The 22,485-nt window shown below is 35.4% G+C and overlaps 1 protein-coding gene across 1 annotated transcript; it reads left to right on the top strand.

Annotated features, from left to right (window-relative positions):
• The first annotated feature begins 276 nt into the window (after positions 1-276).
• LOC131438017 (ankyrin-1-like) lies at positions 277-21,299 on the top strand. The gene is made up of 3 exons (XM_058607778.1): positions 277-387; positions 508-713; positions 17,143-21,299. The coding sequence occupies exon 3, from the start codon at positions 18,510-18,512 to the stop codon at positions 20,637-20,639; it is 2,130 nt and encodes a 709-aa protein (XP_058463761.1). The 5' UTR covers positions 277-387; positions 508-713; positions 17,143-18,509; the 3' UTR covers positions 20,640-21,299.
• Positions 21,300-22,485: the final 1,186 nt, after the last annotated feature.

The raw sequence follows: 22,485 nt of genomic DNA, 5'->3' as shown, positions 1-22,485 counted from the left end.
TCGATGATGATTAGCCTAGTATATTGCCAATAAATATAACATTCAAAAATTTTTATAATTTTCAGGGACCAGTGTTGCCAAAGTTAGTTTGATTGACCATCAAACAAAATTGAATCAATTTGGTACCCATTGTTAAAATACTCGCATGGTTTTGATGAACACAACTTCAATTTTGAGCCACCACATGAAAAATTACTGATAAGGGACCTGAACGAGTGGAGACCACCATTCGCTATAACTCCGTTAATATCGTTATCAGAACTCAGTCTCAGGCAAAATATCGAAGCGGCACCACGCAGAAAAAAATTGCCCATAATAATTGAGCAGTCTGATTTTAATATTAATGAATGTGCATTTGATTTCATTTCTATGTTCAACGTTTAAAAGGTGCGACTTTACTCACTTCACCATCCATAATTTTTAGAATAGTATGATTTTGTTGTGATAAAACAGAATCGTTTTTTTATTTTAAATTTCATTACTCTTCCATTATTACACTACCAATAGCAAAGTGTTACTCAACTTCAGCCCAAGGAGAAGTTATAGTGCGAGTTCTGTTAAGCTACCATACGAGTGAAAAAATGTCTATTAGTAATGACAAATGAATGGTGAAATCCTAAGACACACACACACTTAGTCTGAGGTCATATGCAGCGAAGAACCAATTACACCATCCGTATCAATTACCTTTGATAAGATAAAAAAAATTTGAGGTGAGTCGATTGTAAAATTATTGCGTGTTATTATATTCCCTCCGAACCCAAAATCGAATCACCATCGCGAGTACAAATTTGCCAGTGGCGTTGTTCGATCGAACATAACCGAACTTAGAACCGATATACTTTGTTATATTTTGACACCAATTTATTCAGATTGATTGTAGTAATTCTAAAAAATAACATGTCAAATGTTCGGCAAGATTTATCAGACCAAGCGTATCAGCAACAATACATTTGAAGGTGATTGAGGTTACAATCTGAAAAAAAATATGCGGATAGAAGAAAAAATTGACGACTAGCTGATTTACCCGGCGTTGCTCGGAAATGTTTCTTGAAGGCAAGGCCGAAATTTTTTTTAGAAATTGTCCTCTCCATGATTGCAATCAGTGGCGTATCTAGTCTAGTCTAGTCTAGTCTTGGCATTACATTCCTTTTGTGGAATTTGGCCTTTCTGTTTCAACAGACTTCGCAGCCGATTCTTAGTGTACAGAATCATTGCATGGCTAGTACTATGGATCCTACTGACACTAAGAATCCTTCCAGGTCGGGGCTCGAACACTTTTTTGTCACCCAAGTTCCGGAGCTTGACGGAGATGTAGTTCAGCTTTGTTTTTTTTGCTCACTAAACCAAAACCAACGATGGGGTCGGTAAATCTCTTATTTTGCCCAGGCGCCAAATTTTCTCGGTACGCCACTAATTGCAATGAAACACAACTTAGACGAAAGCCCGGTTGAGCAATACTGCGTTCATGTTCAGATTGCGAATGATCAGTGTCCCATCTCAGATCTCACAAGATTCATAATTTTCATGGTATTCTCGACAAATTGAGAAAAATTTAAAACACCTTTCTTTCTATAATACCTTCTTAGTAATATCCGAGTTTCATATGTATATGTGCTTGTAACGTACTTCCGTACTTCCTCGTCACATTCGATCTACAATACCTTTGGCTTCCATGGCTATAAACACTTGCCATTCTCTCCCCTAATTGCTCAAAACTTCCCATCTGCTAATGATTATTTTATAACGAAAGGCTGTTTAACATCATAACTACATTCGTACTATAGAATAAAGTTTTTATATAATTTATTTTACCAAGGCTTTAACTTATGGAATAACGATTCAGTTAATACAAATGTTGTTGTAAACTTTTTTACATCTCCTTGAGTCGACAGTTTTCTCAATTTACATGAAAAATGCACATTGATTGTATGATTTCGTCAATTCAGATCAATGTTGAGAATACTTATTCTCCTTCCCTCTTGTGAATATTTTTGTGAACCTCACTTAGTTGCTTGAAATATACTGTACTCGTAAAGAAGTACCAATTTTTCGTAAAACCCGGTCAATTTTTCCTTACACTTTCCATGTTCGGGGCACTTGCTATTCTCCCTCCCCCTTCAAAATAACCTTATAATCTATTTTGATTCAATTTCCTTTTTGTCAGTGAACTTACTGCAGATCTCCTCCATGATTACCCTAAGTAGTGTATCTGGGCTTTTCAAAAATTATCGATTCCCACCTTTGGTACATGTGCCAAACTTGGTGGCGATTCGTTTATTTGTATCGTAGCTATGCTGAGACTTAAACACACTCGCAGGTAAAGTTTATTTTCCCTTAGTTCTTTGAATTTCCCGGCAAAATGGAACCAGATCCTTTGAAATTAATTAAAGTTAATTAATTTTTCAACGGAAAATTCCATTGTCCATACAAAACAACTTTATGGATTTTTTCCACTTTTCCGGCAAGTTTTGCTAATTTTTTTGACGTACGAACCTGGTGGGGGTAAAAAAGAAGTTTTTGATGGAATTGGGTTTGGCTCTGATGTTTGTACACGGAAAGACCGTAATCAGCATTTTGGTGAAAAAATTAGATGATTTTCTGATTTTAGTTAGTTATTTTTTGAGGCAACTAAAAAAATCTTACCTTTGCTAATTTAGATTTTTTTAATTCTCATTCCCTTAATAATAATGAAATATTTGATGAAGTGGCTATTTTTTTAGTTTAATTCGCCAATTAAACGTGCTGTCGTTTTTCAGCTAAAGCACACTCCATTTCCATTCAACAAATTTTAGTTGAATTAGAGATATAAAACGTTGTTTTCTACCAACATAAATGGTTGAATTGGCTTCTGAAATTTGCAGCTATATGCCGCACTGTCACCGAAAAAACGTTAACACCGTAATGACTAGCCAGTAGATGGCACACTACTACCGAAAAAAATTTCTGTCGCGGTTGTCTTTTCTATATTGGCAGGTATAAATACGATGTTGTATTGGAGAAAAAGACATAAACGAATCATAAACTTCGTTTCGAAAATTTTTCTTCTAAATCACTGTTTTCTTCATTCGACTTCGCGAAATCGACTAACTCACTGAAAACTTTGTGCACTCGGAAAACAAAAACCGAATACACGTAATACACCGGACGGCGTAGCCCAGAAGGTTGGAAGATACAAAAAACATCATTTGACACAATCGCTTCAAATGCGCACAAATTCTGAATAAATACACTTTCCACTAAGAGTTTGCGTGATTTTTACATATCGGTTTAGAAATTTATATATGGATACATCGTAACACATGCGAAAAACATCAAAACAATTTGCAAGCAGTTTCAGAAGACTGTCCTTTTTAGCTTTTCAATGGATTGGTTTGCTTTGAAACTTCTCATAAGTTTTTGGCTAATAAACTTGTTAATAAAATCAAATTCAGTTTTGTTTTCTTTGCTCTGTCTTTCAGCAATGATGGTGACGGATAAATAGAGTCAATTTTTTTTTATTTCAGTAACAAAATTTGTTGTCAATGAGAATTTCATGTTGGATTGAAATTTTACTGGTTTGTGTCCAGGATATTCGCCAACTAAACACATTATCTAAAACTAAGAGTTTTTTCAGCAAAGTGAATTCTCAATTTTAACTAATTTCATAGTTATTTTGGAAATTTTGTTGCTAAAATCAACTAATTCAAAAACAGTAATACGAATTAGGTGCAGAGCAAATTTCGGCGGGAAGGGCCTGGTGAATTACTGTCTGATACTGACAAAGATATCGGGTTCGATTACTGATTTGTTCAAGGATCTTCCCGGGTAGGAAATTTTTTTGAATAACCCTGAATAGTACACCGGAAATATTTGAATGTGTTCTTATCTCAGTTGCACTTTAGAAGGAGCATCTATACCTGCTGAATTAATCAAATCGTTTTATATTTAGTTAACTGGTTAAAATATGTGAAGCAATATTTATTATCATTTAGATAAATCGTCCAGTTCACACCTTTGTAGGGGTATCAGGCGGAACCATCTTCATCATCATCTCGGGCATCTTAGAGCTTAAGCAGTGTGCCTTAAAATTATATTATAATATTGAAAAAAAAATCATCATCATCATCATCACCTCTGAGTAGTGTAGAAAGTATCTGAGCTCATCATGAAGTATCGATTCTCACCTTTTATACATGTGCCAAAATTTTGCGTTACATTCAAATTAACAATAGCAATACTATCTAGTACGACCTTGAAACTCTTGTGCCTCTCTTGTTTCACAAAAAAATACAGGTGAAAATTGGTTTTCAAAACCCCCTACTTGCCGTCTAAATCTGCCTCTCACCAACACCCTCCTCCCCTTCGATCATTGTATTGTATATCATTTATTTATACCCGGCTTTAGCCTATCGTGGTCGTTCACCGGGTAAGCCCCTTCGATCATCTTTTAGTTGTTATAAACATCTGTGCCTGTCGAAAAATGTCTACTTCAGCAAAATTCGAAACATTTTTCCTCAAATTCCTCCTGTTAGCAAACACTTACTACATTACACCCTCCCCCCTTAAATATAATTATAGTGTGAGGGGTGGTAATCTATTGAGTTGTTTCGGAAAGGAAATATGTTCGATCAGAAACACAGCCACACTTCCTCCCTCCTCAATCAATATGTAAACCTACTTGTATTGTGTAATGTTGAAAAGGAACTTATGGGGCATTCCACGCAAAATCAGCCAGTCAAAATTTTTTTTTTAATCTAACTATTTTTTTTCGGTAAGGAACTCGAAAATATTCGACACGTATTTTTTTTTATTTCAATATGGAACGTGGAATTTTCGAGATATGATTTTTTGAAATTTCGCGTTTTCAAAAAAGAGCCTTTTTTAACACTCCTAATACCAAGCCTAAAAAAGTTACGCGGAGCACCAAGCCTCAAAAAAAGTTGGAACGGTAACATCAGTTGTTACTTGACCGATTTCGATAAATTTTACACTCTCGAATTTTGTGAAGTTTGTAGATTATTTTAAGTATATCATTATTGACGATCGTTAAGGAAAAACTAATGAAAATCTGATTTTTCCCGTTCCAAGTTTTTTTTTCAAGCTCAAAATGTGCCCTATCTGCATTCATGCGGCACCTGCATCGCGAATCGATCAGAGTGAGAGCAAAGCAGATGAATATAAAAAGACAGCGTTAATGGTGCACATGATTGAATCTGAACACAGTTTTGATTTGGACAGTGCAAAGATTCTAGATCAAGATAATAGGATCAATGCACTGCAAATTTTAGAAATGTGTCACATTTTCACAGATGGTTCCACCATTAACTTTAGAACCGATACACATAATTTAAATGCAGCATACTCTGGTTTGTTGTACTCTCTCACATTAACAACAATATCTTTTTTTTTCTACGTATACATCTCCTCATTTTCACTGTCTATTGCTGCTCATCTATCTCTTTCTGATTTTTGCTCTATTATCAGCCATGACTGAGAAATACTTCAATGTTTAATATGATTTGATGTGCGGGGGAAGTGACTGTGTAAGTTAAAACAAGCATACAAATTCAAATCGTAGTTCGTTCAAAATTAATGTTTTCACACCGTTTGTGCTTTTAGTGTAGAGTAGCCGTTCCCGTTTTTGATCATTTTAAATGTTCCAATCCACTTGACGAAAAATATTTGTTGTCGTTTGTGAGTAAACAATTTGTTATGAAATTGTATAATGTGAAAACTGTGACTAATCATGTATGTTAACCGTATAGTTGCCCTGAAGATGAAGGGATATTCCTTCGAAACGTCGGCTTTCAACGCAAAATAAATATTTTATAAAGCAACACTTGACCAAAAAGCTATCTTTCAATAGATATTGAGAACCTCAACTTCACCGAGTCATAACTTTGTTGTTTGTCAACCGATCTTCAAAATTTGTTCACCATTGGAAAGGTACTGCTTCCAGAAATAAAATGCACTGAAAAAAAACTAAAAATAGGGTTGCCTTCCCAAAGTTATAATGAAAACTGTAGATAGATGACCTAAGAAAAGATAAGACTTTTTACAATGATCGTAAATATCTCAAAATTCAAAGCGATGACCTGTATAGTTTTATACATCATTCGATTGCTAGTGATACCAACTACCATTTTCGCTCAACTACCATTCCTGCACAATCAAAAGAAAACATTGAGAAATCGATGAATTAATAAATATATATGAATTTTTCATTTTTTTTTTCACATGTTTGTATATAACTCAAAAATTAAAGCGATGACATGTACATTTTTTGATTCAAAATATTGGAATCATTACCAGAAACAATGTATTGATGATCAAAAATATATTTCCGTTCAAAGAATCTCATGAAATTTGGTACAAATACAGAGAACTTCTATTATTGGGAAAATTTGGCCAAAAAAACAAATCAAAACTTTTAAATTTTATGACATATATTTTTTTATTATTTTAGTTGGAAATTTATTATAAACAAAATTTGCAAAAAAAAAACTGAAACTTGGATTTCACTGAAAATTTTAAAAATTTTAGTAAATAACCTAAAACTCTAAAAATAGTTATATTTTTGTATTGGACAAACGATCTAAACAATTTTTATGCACAACCCAAACGCAATTGATAACTACTAAAATTCTGATTTTGTTGTAGGTTTGCCGTAGAATCTCAAAAAATAGATAAAAGATCGAAAATTTTAAAATTTCCAAGTTAAATTGCATTGCACAGTGGCCCGGATCCACAATTTAGGGGGACAAAAACATTTGTGGCTTAACCTTATACTTTAGAGCTATGATGTCTTCAAAACAAATGATCAGTGAAGATAAACCATATGTCGATGTACATGGTATTAGGGTGGCTCTTATTATTAAGGTGATCCAAAACTTATTTTCCGGATGTATTGAGATAAAGGGCTGCATTCTTCGGCAAAATTGTAGATAAACTTATATCGAGCAGCTTTGCCGAGGACACCGTAGTAGTCTGTCATCTGCAACGGTTTCAGTGTTACAGCTATGTTTAAAGAGCAACTTAGGGTGTTCCATAAAAAATCAGATTTTTGCCTTTCTCATATAGAAAGGCTATGCAATCACTGTGAAAATCGACTTTTTAACCGAGGCCCGGAGGGCCGAATGTCATGTACCATTCGACTCAGCTCGACGAACTGAGCAAATGTCTGTGTGTGTGTGTGTGTATGTGTGTGTATGTAACAAAAATATGCACTCACTTTTCTCAGAGATGGCTAAACCGATTTTTACAAACAAAGTTTCAAATGAAAGGTCTTATAGTCCTATAGCCTGCTATTGAATTTCATTCAGATCCGACTTCCGGTTCCGGATATATAGGATGATATGTACCAAAAAAGTGAAAAAAATATGCACTCACTTTTTTTCAGGGATGGCTGAACCGATTTTCACAAACTAAAATTTAAATGAAAGGTATTATGGTCCCATAGCAAGCAAGCTATTGAATTTCATTTGAATGTGACTTCCGGTTCCGGAATTATACGGTAATATGTGAAAATTTGAGAAAAAGTTTACACTCAATTATCTCTAGAACAGCTAAACCGATTTTCGCAAACTAAGATTCAAATGAAAGGTCTTATAATATCCTAAAAATTTGTGGAACATTTTATCTGGATCCGACTTCCGGTTCCGGAACTAAAGCGTGATAAGTGGAAAATTACCGATTTTTACAAATCTTGATTTCAATTAAAGTTCATACTGTCTTTAAAGCTACTGTGAAATTTCATCTGGATCCGACTTCCGGTTCCGCAGTTACAGGGCGATGAAATTATCCTATTTCTATTCAATAAACAATTGTTTTTGCGAATTTAACGGTTATATTTATGATGTAATGAGTAATATGAGAAAGGCATCATTACACCACTAGGTGGATTAAAATAGGTTTTTGCTCTAGCATTCATATTTCTCTCTTTTCGTATTTTAGGTATCTTTGAACATCTTTTAGAGTTTGCTAAAACCAATTTTTTAATGACTGGCGTATTCAGGTAGCGTTTTCTGAACCGAAGTTATGAGCAAAACTAGTTCAAAAACAGGTTATTTTCAAACTGCTATATCTAACATTGAGGCAAACGAAAAAAAAAATCCGTCTCTTGTATTTGACAGAAAATATTTTCGAGCAAGTTCAAACATTGGGTTTTTTCATTGAAAAATATTCGTATCATGTAAGTAATTTATTAGCTATATATGAAAATAAGGTATTTTTGTCTTCTAAAGTGTCAAATTAATTCAAGTGCATATTCGGGAAGAAATCGTTCTGCATTCTTCGGGAAGTGCAGAATGGTGTCGCTTTTGTAAAATCTCTAAGGCCTCTCGGTGGTTGGAGGTTTTATCAACCGTGCATTTTGGCACCTGCAGATCGTTCAGCATCTTTTCGGGGATGCAGGACGATTTATTTCTTTATGCTTTGTGCTGTTTTCCCACCTCACCCAATTCCCAATTCCCTTCCATGTTCCTTTTATCCTTTCCTTCCCATCAGGAAGTTGATGAGAAGCTACGGCAAGGCACGAATCTTCAAATAACTAGGGGAACATGCCACTTGAGCCAATTAGTTTTGATAACATAGGTTCAGGGTTTCATTCAGTAAAAAGCATTCAAACAAAGAGGCTGTTTTTCGAGACGAATACAACTGTAAGCTGCAAATTGATTGGTTGGTTGGTGCTAATCGCAAAGGCTGCTACAAAGCCAATATTCGGGGCAGTTCCAGTTTCATAAGTACCTGAAATAGTGGAACTCACTTCACTGAGAAAGATGGATTAACCGATTTAAGAACTGTTTCATTTTGTAGGTTACACTAGTTCATGCACTAGCTTTCATGTTTTTCAAAAATCAAACAAAACTGTTTGAAGAATACTTTTTTTATATGAGAATAAGAGAGATATGAGTAAGGCATCATTACATAACTAGGTGGATAAAAACAAGTTTTACTTAATTTCGTGTGATTTTTAGTGCTAAATTCGGAATTCTACATTTTCTGAATTGTTTACTAATAGAAAATTCCAATAATTTTCAAATTCTATACATTCCGAAATAATTCTAAGTTTGCGATACTTAAATTTTAATATTCTATCGATTATAATTGATGTCGTTTAGGATAGCGGAAAATTTAAGATATATGTTTTTGTTTTTAATTGCTTGTAAAACAAAAATCAAGCAATAATTTTTTTAAATTGTTTCCGTTTGAGTTGTGCATAAAAATTGGTTAGATCTTTTGTCCAATACAAAAACATAATTATTTTTAGAGTTCAATTTTAAGATTTTCAGTGAAATCCAACTTTTAGTTTTTTCGTAAATTTTGTTTATAATACATTTCCAACTAAAATAATTTTTGAGTTATATACAAACATGTGGAAAAAAAAATGAAAAAATCATTTATATTTATAAATTCATCGATTTCTTAATCTTTTCTTCTGATTGTGCAGGAATGGTAGTTGAGCGAAAATTGTAGCTGGTAGCACTAGCAATCGAATGATGTATAAAAATATAAAGGTCTTTGCTTTGAATTTCGAGATATTTACGATCATTGTAAAAAGTCTCGTCTTTTCTTAGGTCATCTATTTACAGTTTTCATTATAACTTTGGGTAGACAACCCTATTGTTAGTTTTTTTAGTGCATTTTTTTTGTTGAAGTAGTACCTTTCCAATGGTGAACAAATTTTGAAGATCGGTTGACTAACAACAAAGTTATGACTCGGTGAAGTTGAAGTATTCAATATTTTCTATGCGACGTTTATGCCAAAGGAAAGAAAATTGGAAAGCAGATAGGGCATATTGAAAAACTACAAGGATCAGCCTAATGGGGTTGTTCGAGCCATTTATGTGGAACAAGGCAACCAAAATTTCTAATGATCGACATTTTCAATTAATCGTCACACTTTTGAATCCGCAAATGCACGGGAGTCTGCTTAGGGGCTGTCCATAAAAGACGTCACGCCGCAAGGGAGAGGGGGGTGTTTCATAAAACGTAACATTTTGTGACAGGGGGAGGGGGAGGTTTTTGGAATGTGACGTCCAATAAAGCTTGCTTCAAATAGAATTGGAACAAAGACAATTGTCTGTATTTCAGTTATTTATTATTGTATTCAAGATCTTTTTTTATACAAATGTAGCGTTTTCTTCATACTTTTAAGAAAAAATACGGATAAAATTATTCGTCACGGTTCTGAAGGATTTCTCGAATTTTTCCTGTAACACGGCTCAGTAGGCGGCGCACACCTTCTTCGTCCATCGTTTTAGCTATCTTATTCCACCAGGTCGTCATCTGATTGATGTCTTTGACAACGTTTCCCTTTGCCTTGAGTCTCCTCTTCATGATTGCCCAGTATTTCTCAATAGGGCGGAACTGGGGGCAGTTGAGTGGGTTAAGGTTTTTCGGAACAAACTGGACCACTTTCTCTGCATACCATTCTTAAACGGCTTTGCTATAATGACAGCTTGCCAAATCTGGCCAAAACATTACAGGATGGTCGTGGGATCGAATGAACGGCAAAATTCGTTTTTGGAGACACTCTTTTTGGTATAGTTCCGATGTCATTGTCTTATTTGTAACGAAAACTTTCGTTTTTTTGCCGCAGCTGCAAATGCCCGGCCAAATCATAAATTTTCTTGCAAATTTGTCGGCAAAAACAAATTTAAATTTGGCTGGAACATCCCGCCGAGCCGTTGCCAAGTAAAATTTTTGACCTGGGATTTGACCGAAGTCAGCCTTGACACAGGTTTCATCGTCCATCAGAAGACACCCGTTGAACTTGGTCAGCACCTGGTCATATAGTTTCCGAGCACGAATTTTGACCACACTATTTTGTTTCATGGTCCGATTTGGCTGTTTGCTAGCTCGATACGACTTGATTCCTTCCCGGAGTCGAGTTCCCTTCACGGTACTATGGGCAGCACCGAATTTTCTGGCCAAATCACGGTCCGACAGATTAGTATTCCTCTTAATCGTCTTCAAAATCTTACCACGCAGTTTCCGGTCGACAGTTCCACTCCGACGATTGGCTTGGGGCTTCCAAATCGCCATCAATGTTCCCTTATACCATTTGATAACGCGCCATACGGTATTTCTGGGCAATTTCAGCTGTTTAGCTAGCCTAGATGCAGACCACAATGGATTTTCCAAATAACTGTGCACAATTTTTTTTCTTTCTTTCGGCTTCCATGTTGATTGTTTACAAATTACAGTCGATTTTCGGAATGTCAAAAATCATACGTGAAGCTGACAAAATTCCCGACACGTGGGCACCAAGAGCTTCCAAATCCGTCCACCAGGAGCGCCACAACATGAGCAAAAGTTTGTTCCAATTCTAAATGAAGCAAGCTTTATTTTCAATGAGCGCATTTTTGAAATACCTAATTATATTACTGCTTTGCCCTATTTCCTGAAAAAATCTCCACAATTAACGTTTACATTCTATAGGAAAACGTGTATTTGTTGATGTAAAAGATTCTTCTTGTAAATTCGGAAATAAGTGATGTAGGAAATCATTTCTGTTGTGATCAGTAAAAGTACACGGAGGAGCGAGCAAATTAGCAAAGTTAATAAATTTTGCCTAATATGAGTAAAAAAGAAAAAGATGCCTTCAAACGGTTTAACTTAAGGTATGCACTGAATTTTTTTCAGTAATTTGATTTGCTAGCATTGATAATAGTTTATCATAAGAATTTCTCTTATCTGATTCTGATGCAGTTTATTCAATTGTACTCCATTTGAAAAAGGGCAGGAGATCAACGATTTCAGACGTAGATCATGTCATGTCTTATCTTGATCATATGTGATTTTCCTCCACCAACATCAAAGCTTATCGAATCATCCAATGATTGAACTTATATAAATCAAGAATCATTTTAGCTCAAAATTACTACCCATTGCGTGACGGAATATCAGTACCGATATTGATCGATGTGATTTAAATTTCGCTGATCAACTGATAATGAAAAGATTCTCCGGCAGTGATCGTTTTGATGAGGTTTTGGTCTTTATTTTCCCAGCCCTGACATAGGGAGGGGGGGGGGTCTTTGCTTCTGTGACAATTTGTGACAAAGGGGGGATGGGGAGTCAAAAATCGTCAAAAAAGCGTGACGTCTTTTATGGATAGCCCCTTAGTCTTTATTATGAACCAACACCGAACACGCGAACCCAGAATATAGACTATATTTTTCATGATTTGTATTTGTTTTTTAGCCGATGAAATTACATCAATAGCCCAAATGTAGGCAATTATATGTTTGTACATGCTTGCGATACAGAAATCGATATTTAAGCTTCTTCTCGCCAAGCTTGTGTTCAACTTTTGTGTGCAAGTAGTTATTTTTATAGCGTTTCTCTACCATTACTACCATTCTGCGATTTCGGTTGAAGCGATAAACTTTGTCTCATTATCAATCGAGTTCATCTCATATAAATAAGAAATTAATCTTATGCACTCAAAATTTACCCTGGGGTTGTTGTCAATTTCTCAGGCGAAACGACATAACATGGGATTTCATCCAATCTTTCATGACACAAGATCAGAGCATAGCAATTAAAGCTTCAAATCGTTTTATGGCAATTTTTGTTTTGCTGTCTAGCAACAACCTACCTCCAGCATGCTACGCGTAGGACTGACCGTTAGTTATAATTTTGCTTCTATTTATAGATTCGCGTGCTTCCAACAGATTCGCTTTTGCATCGATTGACCAATCAGAGCGATGCTTTCCCTTTGATATAACGTTTACTCCTTCAAAACCGTCGACCATGGCAGGGAAATCCGGTATGCCGGAGATTTTTTGCAGACATAATAGGACACTGCTAGCTATTAATCAACATTTTAATGATATACAATTAAAAATACATGAAATATGAACATTCAAATCAATACGTAGAAATATTTCCAATCAAATGGTGACATGATAATAATTTATACAAAATTGACTGAGCTGTAATTGTTCAAAACCTGACCACATTTATACGTGTATTTTTCTTGAGTTTCTGGTTTGCACCACTATATAGAAAACAAAAATGTGTTCCACATTAAAAAACTGCAGATAGGGCATATTGGAAAAAGCGCGTGAAAAAAACTTGGAACGGAAAAAATCAAATTTTCATTGGTTTTCCTTTACCAATGGTATGTTACAAAGTTTTGGAATCAATCTACGAACTGCACAAAATTCGAGGGTGTAAAATTTATTGAGTTTCGTTGAAAAACACCTGAGCTATGACAGCTCAAAGTTACCGTTCCAACTTTTTTTGAGACTTGGCATTTGGAGTGTTAACAGCCTATACTGTAAAATCTAATAAAGATACAAAAATTCATCCAAGACACGAAATGTGCGCCTTTTCCTTAGTTTTCAAATAAGCGATTCCATAAAACAATCTTTAAAGTTAATATAATTAAAAAAGCTAATAATTATCAAACAAATAAAAAAAATTCAAACTTGGGCCTATTTTTTTCTTTTTTTTTTTTGTTGAAAAAAGAAGCCTTAGGGGTTTAACTTTGTAAAGTTGCAGAGTGGAAAGATCAATACTTTCGGAGCAGTAAATTTTTCAATTACGATCCGCACGTGCGAAGCGTACCGCAGCACAATTGGTGACATAAAGTTTTTGCACAGTTGCAATTTTTCTATGATTTGGTTTTTCTGGTTTACAAAAACTCAATACTTCAAACGTGTCCTGGGAAGAGAAAACTTTTATTTTTAATTCCTTGTCTCCGTGCGGCTCAACATAGTGAAACGATTGTGTTCCAGAAATAGTTTTACCTTTTTTTTTAGTCACGTTCGTAAAATTGTTTGACTCTTATTAACAGTTCGGCTGAAAAGTTCGTATCGTTTAATAGAAACACACATTTTTTGCCAAAATTCGTTTTTATTATTCAACATAATTGCCATCAGAGGCGATACAGCGATTATAGCGATCTTCCAACTTTTCGATACCATTTTTGTAGTACGATTTGTCCTTTGCCTCAAAATAGGCCTCAGTTTCAGCGATTACCTCTTCATTGCTTCTAAATTTTTTACCAGCGAGCATTCTCTTGAGGTCTAAGAACAGGAAAAAGTCACTGGGGGGCCAAATCTCGAGAATATGGTGGATGCGGGAGCAATTCGAAGCCCAATTCGTTCAATTTCAGCATGGTTTTCATCGACTTGTGACACGGTGCATTGTCTTGATGAAAAAAAACTTTTTTTTTCTTCAAATGAGGCCGTTTTTTGGAAATTTCGTCCTTCAAACGCTCTAATAACGCTATATAATTGTCACTGTTGATGGGTTTTCCCTTTTCGAGGTAGTCGATGAAAATTATACCATGCGAATCCCAAAATACAGACGCCATAACCTTACCGGCCGATTGTTGAGTCTTTCCACGCTTTGGGTTCGGTTCATCGCGTGCAGTCCACTCAGCTGACTGTCGATTGGACTCCGGAGTGAAGTGATGGAGCCATGTTTCGTCCATTGTTATATATCGACGAAAAAAATCGGTTTTATTTCGATATAACAGCTCCAAACACTGCTCAGAATCATCAATTCGTTGTTGTTTTTGATCGATTGTGAGCTCACGCGGCACCCATTTTGCACAAAGCTTTCTCATATCCAAATATTCGTGAATAATATGTCCAACACGTTCCTTTGATATCTTTAGGGTGTCAGCTATCTCGATCAACTTCACTTTACGGTCATTGAAAATCATTTTGTGGATTTTTTCACGTTTTCATCGGTAACAGCCTCTTTTGGACGTCCACTGCGTTCATCGTCTTCGGTGCTCATATGACCAGTACGAAATTTTGCAAACCACTTACGAATTGTTGCTTCGCCCGGTGCAGAGTCTGAATAACACTCATCAAGCCATTTTTTGGTATCGAAGGCACTTTTTTTCATCAAAAAGTAGTGTTTCATCAACACACGAAATTCCTTTTTTTCCATTTTTTTTTTTCACAATAACAAAAGTAGCTACACTCAAAATGCAATATCTCACAAACTAATAATCAGACAGCTGTCAAATTTATACACGTATCTTTTAAAGGTTGGTATGATATGAATTTAATTCTAATTGGTACTAACTGGTATGAATTTAATTCTAGTGGCGCCCTCTCATAGAAACGATACGAACTTTTCAGCCGATCTGTTACTATTTCAGGGGAAAATTGTTTTTCTGTAAAATATAAATATTCATGATTTTAAATATAAAGACATCAAGAGTTTGATTAAAACATAAGTTTTTACTTTTTGTTCCCGGAATCGCAAAAATCCTTTTTTTTCACGAGATTCTCTACTTTCGTAACAAAATATCTTGATATGTTCATCGTATGCGCTGTCTTACGAATACTCCAGTTTTTTGGCAAAACAGTTAAAATTCTCATCTTTTGCATGAAATTTTTGTTTCAGCTCGGTAAAATAATCGGAAGGCAAATATGGTTCATTCTAAAAAGGCAATCGATATTTTAAAATTTAAAGGAATGCAATGTTACAATGTAAGTAAATATAAGAATTAGTTCTGTATAGTCGCTGAATATAGACACGTTATCATCATTGTCATCAGTCTCAGAGGATTCAGAGTCTGTGATCATTATTGCATCAGCAGAATTTTCCCTCACAGCGGAATAGTGAAAATTGCTTTATTTTCGCAAGTTTTCCAAAATTGTATGTCATCCTTATTTTAATACTCACGTAAATTCTTTGTCCCAATTTTATTCGTTTTCTGCCTACACGGTGCACACAAAATATCATTTTCTTGCAAAAAAATCGAATTTCTCAAGAAGGGAAAAAGAAGCCCGACGCAACGAATGTTTTTGATTTTTGCTAACATGAGTCTTAAAGTTAAACGGACTACAGCAACGATTTTTAATTTTTGGATTCATTTGTACACCGCAATCTTAACTGTAACGTCGCTAACAATAAAGTGTCAAAGTTAGGATTCGATCAGTGGAACGACATGTATCGACAAGTTAAAGACGCATGAGGCCGATCCGACCGATCCGAGCTCTTCGGCGTTGACTTTTTCTCTGCTTCGGCTATGGTTGAGCTGCACATGCACACAGCTGCATGTGCACTGTGCAACTCAGCAATAGCTGAAGCAGAAAAAAAGTCAACGCCGGAGAGCTCGGATCGGTCGGATCGGCATAATGCGGATAGCCTTTTAAAGCTCGTATCCGAGGGAATTATGCTGCGCTACGCTCCGCACGTGCATGGGTCGTAATTGAAAAATGCACTTCTCCGAAAGTATTGACCTTTCCACTCTGAAACTTTGTCAAGATTGAGTTAAACCCCTAAGGTTTCTTTTTTCAACAAAAAAAGAAGAAAAATTAACATTAAAGGTTGTTTTGTGGAATCGCTTATTTGAAAGCTAAGGAAAAGACGCTCACTTAATGTCTTGGATGAATTTTTGTATCTACATTAGATTTTACAGTATAGGCTGTTGAAAAAAGGCTCTTTTTTGAAAACGCGAAATTTCAAAAAATCATATCTTGAGAACTCCACGTACCATATAGAAATAAAAAATGCGTGTCGAATATTTTCGAGTTCTTCACCGAAAAAAATAGTTAGATGAAAAAAAAAATTTTGGGTGACTGATTTTGCGTGCAATGCCCCTTATATACTAACTTACTGACTAATACAGAGAGCGAATCGATTCGATTGAAGATTGCATCGATTTTTGTCGGAATTTTCTTATAATATTATGTGACATTACATCTAATGGTTCTATATTTGTGAGTCTGTGTAACTCATTTGTACTAAACCATGGAGGGCGCTTCAAAATCATGTTCAAAAGTTTATTCTGAATCCTTGACAAGTTTTCTTTCTGGTGGAACAACAATTTGACCAAATTGGTACTGCATGAAGCATGGCTAGTCTGAAAATTAGTTTATAAATTAATAATTTGTTCTTTAGACATAGTTTAGAATTTATTTATTTAAATTTAGAGGACATAAACATTTAATATATTTATTACGCTTTGCCTGGATTCCTTCAATGCGTTCCTTGGAAGTGAGTTCTTGGCTTGGTCTTTTTGTCATCAATCATTTATCTATACCAGGACTGAAATTCTGAGCTAGGACTGAATTCTGAATCATTTTATGACAATATTTCCGCAACAATTTTGATTTCTGCAAATTTTCAAAATAAAGCCTTGTGAAAAAACCAAGTTTCAACAAAAATTTATCTTCGCAGGTAACAACAACTGCAAAAGGAATAACTTTGTCAGCTTTAGACAGAATTAACCATGGAAGCTGCAAAAATGTCGGAACCAAGTGAAGCACTGACCGGACAGCATGTGATTTTGGCATGCAGAAACAACGATCTTCAGTTCCTGAAAAATCTGCAGAAATCGGGAGAAATGCAAAACTTTGAGCCAACTGAGACTGATGACGAGAGTCACAACGCGTTTTATTATGCCATACGATCAGGAAGTGTGGAATTACTCGAAACTCTCATTGAAAAGTGGCCGAATAAGGATTTCAGCATGCCGGAGCACTCGCAACTTCTGGATGACCTTCTTTCGGATGCATACGAAGAATTGAGATTGAAAAATGTGGACCTGGAAAAGGATATTCAAATATTTGTAGAAGAAAAGCTTATAAATTTACGTTTCTATGTTAAGAATCCTACGGAAACCGTCGATGATGATGACGCCGGATGTAAACGCCGGATCGATTGGGTAATTGATAAGATGAAACTTTTGGTTCGCGACTATTCTTCTGGGGGTGCGATGGTGGATGATAAATTTCTATTTCTGTGCAGAATGATCGCGCAAAATCTTCACGTATTGAAAAACCGACTTAAATCCACATACAACAAGATGCCGTGGGAGGAAATGGAATTTTGCTTGTGTGTATTTGTGAATTCTCATACCAGACAACAAGAAACAAATTTTTTTTACAACGCAATACTTAACAAAAATAGATTATTGCAACACACGAAAAACTTCCAAGAAGGTATGGAATATCTCAAAACGTTATCTGGATCTGCCAAAACCAAAAGTAAAACTGCTCGTAGGCGTTCTGAAAACATGAATGAAATTCTAGACCAAAATAAGGACTTTAAAAGTCTCTATGCTGATCATTGTCAAATGAAAGATATTTACTCATTGTCGCGTATAAAATATTATATCGGCTTAGCGCTTATGGATGTGGAGGACGAAAACGTGCACCGCCTTGTTTCCGAAAGGGCTCTGCAAGTGATTGGAGAAAGCTTAAAAAATACCTCGCAGTCCCCGCATCTATCGAAGGATGCAAGTGATTTGGTGCTCGCTAATTTCCACGAAGAACAATGGAAAAAAATTATAAGATTACGAGATTCATTATCGCATGCCATATTGGATGATTATTATATATTCGAAAAACGTGTGGAAGCTCGTCAAATGGAACAAGATTTCAAAAAAGATTTCGTTCAACTCATTTTGGCTATACACAACGTTTTTCTCGATAAGAAATATCCAATCTTACTTAAGATACTAAAAAAAATGCTACATAGGGATGAAACCGAATTAATTATATTTGAATTGGTTTTTTTCAATTACTAGTAGCATAATAGTATATATGGTGGATATTTGGCGGAATTGGGTACCAAACATAGCATTTTTTTTAAATAATGAGATAGAGAAACTGGGGCATACTCTGATATATCTGGACGTTCTATTTATTGAAAATCATGCAGAATATGTCTGCGGAATTCTATTGCTAGAGCCTGCCACAACCCATCCATTGCTTTTTTTTTCAGGAAATATATTCGATTCATTTCTCAAAGAAATAAGCATCGAAGATTACTTCCCTCCGACAAATTTGCTTATTTTTTTATTCAGTCTTTCTGATCCTCTCTCCATCCATTTAATTTGGTACTTTATAAGAAAATTATTCATGAAACTTCATGCTGGTTTAAACCCCAAAACTCATAAGATTAATTGCATTGAAAGCTATAGAAACTGTCTCAATCCTATAGTAAGTGAAGCAGACATTGAAGATAAAATAAATTCACTTATCAAGCAAATTCAACACATCGCGAAGTTTAACGAAATTGAAATGACTGAATTTAATGAAAGTATTGAAAAATTAAAGCAAAGTCACGTAAATCGCACTAGAGCACGATCAACATATGGTGACTTCATAAAAACAGTGAGAAAAGATATTAATTCTGCAAATTCGGGAAAACTGCATGGAAATATGTCTGGCTTGTTTAAGAGCAACAGCAAAACCTTACAAAAAAAGATTAAAACAGCTCTGAAGCAAATTGAAGAAGAAAATGCAGCCAAGCATCAAAAACATTTCCACGATCTATTTCAAACATTACACAATTTACTTTCAATGAATAATGATCTAGATGAAAACATTAAGAATTCTGCACTCGAAGTAGTATTGCTTGATATTTTTGCATACTTAGAAGAAAAGTTTTCTCTTTTGGATGCGGGAGCACGGAGTACTGCAGCCTTTCTGGACAAGAACACTCCAGTCCTGACCGGCAAGCAGATGCGAAACTATTTGGCGCACGGCAATGCTACAGTAAATATTTTAACTTCTGAACCATCTATCGCAGTTGCGAGCAATGCCCGTGAATTGTTGAGAAGCCAAACCAAATTGGTACAAAACTCTAATTTTAAAATATCCCAAAATTATTTGCCTTTTTCCGATTGGGAGCAAACTATCAACAAAAGAATCGAGTCAATACAAATTCAACAAAATATGTTTGCTGCTGCAGAGAGAAACAATGTAGAAGAAGTATTCCAGTGTTTAAAAGCTGGAGCAGACATATTCGCGAGAGATTTTGAACATTGCAACTTGCTTCATTATGCTGCTAAAGGAAACAGCGAAGAGATATTCAAGAAGTTTCACAATAAAGCTTTGCTTGAATCAGAAAGCATTTACGGAAGCAACCCCATACACATTGCCGCTTGGAATGGATCATTTGAAATCATCAATTTAATGATAAATGGTGAGATGTTAGCAAAATATAATTTAATTAACGTGAAACGAAAAGATGGACTTACACCATTGCACTTAGCAGCGCAAAAGGGCCATAAAGAAGTCGTTAACCTTCTGGCATCTAAATATATGAATGTAGAAGCAGCTAAAAACAGTGGGTGGACACCTTTGCACTTGGCAGCGGCAAATGGTCATACAGAAGTGGTTAAAATTTTGCTGTCCACCAATGCCAATGTAGAAGATAAAACACCCAAATGCTACACAGCATTGCACTTGGCAGCGACGAATGGTCACACAGAAATAATTAACACTTTGCTGTCCAAAGATGCGAATGTTGAAGCCAAAACACTCCAAGGATATACACCGTTATACTTTGCAGCGCAACAAGGCCACACAAAAGTTGTAGAAATTTTGCTGTCCAAAAATGCGAATGCGTATACTAAAAACCATGCCGGGTTGATGCCTGTTCACATAGCCCTGATAAATATGTGTTTGGGAGTGGTCTATGTTTTTTTTACTAAAAATCCAATTTTGTTTGTTTCTATTTTTAAAACCTATCATTTTCTTTTTCTGTTGCTCTCCATTCTTTTCCTTTCTCTCTGGGGAACTGTACCACCAGTCATCTCAGTAATTTCATTGGTATTAGTCATTAGTATTTTGCTTATTACTTTGCCTAGAATCACTAAATTGCTTTGTAGTCGACCGATATGCATTTACTTCGATCCTATGAATCAATATTACTGGAAAAACTAAAGAAAAATGAGTCAATACTTCAGTTACACAAATGTGCAAAGCGATTAAACCTAGTTTCATCTTATCCTTTCACCCAATATATTGAACAGAGATGGCAGATCCTACTCTAACTAATGGGTTTTCTATATGACATGGAAGCTAAAATGACCGTAACCCTATTTCAGATTTCGTTGAAATTCATTATTAGGTTTGCATGAGAGTTCTCGAATTCTCCGTAGCTATATGGATTTTCGTTGAAGGCAAGATTGTTATTTAATACTACTCTACAGAGCTAATACATGTTAGAATAATTATCAACAAATGAAAAAATAGCGGTTATGTTATGAAATATGCTCTTGATTTTCTTAGAGATCGCTTGACCGACAACAAAATTCATACAAAAATAATCTAACGGTTCGTTTGAAAACTACTGATTTTTTTTAACCGAGCCGACTTTCGGTTACTGAATTACAGCGTGAATGATGAAACACTTACTCTTGATTTCATATGATGAACCAGAAATTAATATGACATTTTATAAATGTAAATAGCTTACCTATAAATATTTACCTACTTATAAGAACTAAACACAAGAACACTAGGAAATATAATACACCTATAAACGTTCAGCATAACTGTCAAACAGGAACAATATTGTACACAAAAGCATGATATAAATAGATCGCATCAAGTATTTAATGGTGTTAGATACAACCTAAATCAAGTTCGTTTTATTAATGCTAATTCCGAAGTCCATGAGCAACAAACCAATGTTAGCAATAATGAATTTTGCACCTGACTAGCTAACTAAATGTTCGATGTTCTGACATCGGATACAAATCACTTCCCCTCTCAACTCGATCTCACAAGTAGGAGAAAGTACTATAAAGCGCCACTGGCAAAAATGCCCCCTTTTTTTAAGCATTCAAGATTTTTCTACACAAAAATTTTATCACTAACACTATCTTTTCGTAGGATCTTTCTGCTATGCAAGTTTGGCAGTTGTCGTTTACTGGAAAATATGAAAAACTGAAAAAAATATCATTAGGCAGCTTCTCAATGTAAGGTTTTGCTCCCACTAAATAAGCATTTTATTCGTATAAAATGACTTGTAGTCAGTTGCAAGCAAGGATGGCTTTTATCGTATCAAAGAACGTTCACTGGCAACTCTTCAACGATTGAATCAGTGCCATCAAAGAGAGTTGGAAATCATCGCAACAACAAAAACCCGGCATGGCTCATTTAACATAGAATCGACACCAGTGCGAGAGCGAATTTCTCTCGATGACATTTCTGAGAATCAAAGGTTAGCACGCTGCTGCGGGGATCTTCTCTGAAGCAACAAACGGTCGCTTATTCTCGTTTCGCGATCCGATTCTATACAGGCAGTTGACAATTGCGATAGAATCATTTTACTATTGCCGCTTATTCTAACTATGTGCATATAACCTTTGTATAAGTTGTGTCTATGAAAATGTCTGTGAATGCTCCACACAAGGGGTTTGAAATATTGCCACCTAGTATGAGAATCGTCAAGTTGAATCATCGACTCGATTTTCTGCGATAATTATCAACTTGCGATTCTCTCTTGGGAAATTCCACACAGCAACGATCATTATCAGACTGTAAAATTTTTTTAAGGGCCGTGAAATATTCAGAGTATGAAGTGGAGCGAAGGAATGTAGAAAAATTCTCTCGCGGTTCATGCATTGAGAGACTCGAATTCTTGTAGCATCTTCTACCGGATTGAAAATGTTGTATACAATATAGATAGCAATATAGCAGCTTCTGTCAAATTTTCGGCAATCACCAACACTGGTTGCAAGTTAGTAACTAACTTTTGGCAATGCTAATGCATCTATTTTCT

The sequence above is a fragment of the Malaya genurostris genome, chromosome 3 (genome assembly GCF_030247185.1).
Source record: "Malaya genurostris strain Urasoe2022 chromosome 3, Malgen_1.1, whole genome shotgun sequence".
NCBI classification, from domain to species: Eukaryota; Metazoa; Arthropoda; class Insecta; order Diptera; family Culicidae; genus Malaya; species Malaya genurostris.
This window is presented reverse-complemented; position numbering and strand designations above follow the sequence as displayed.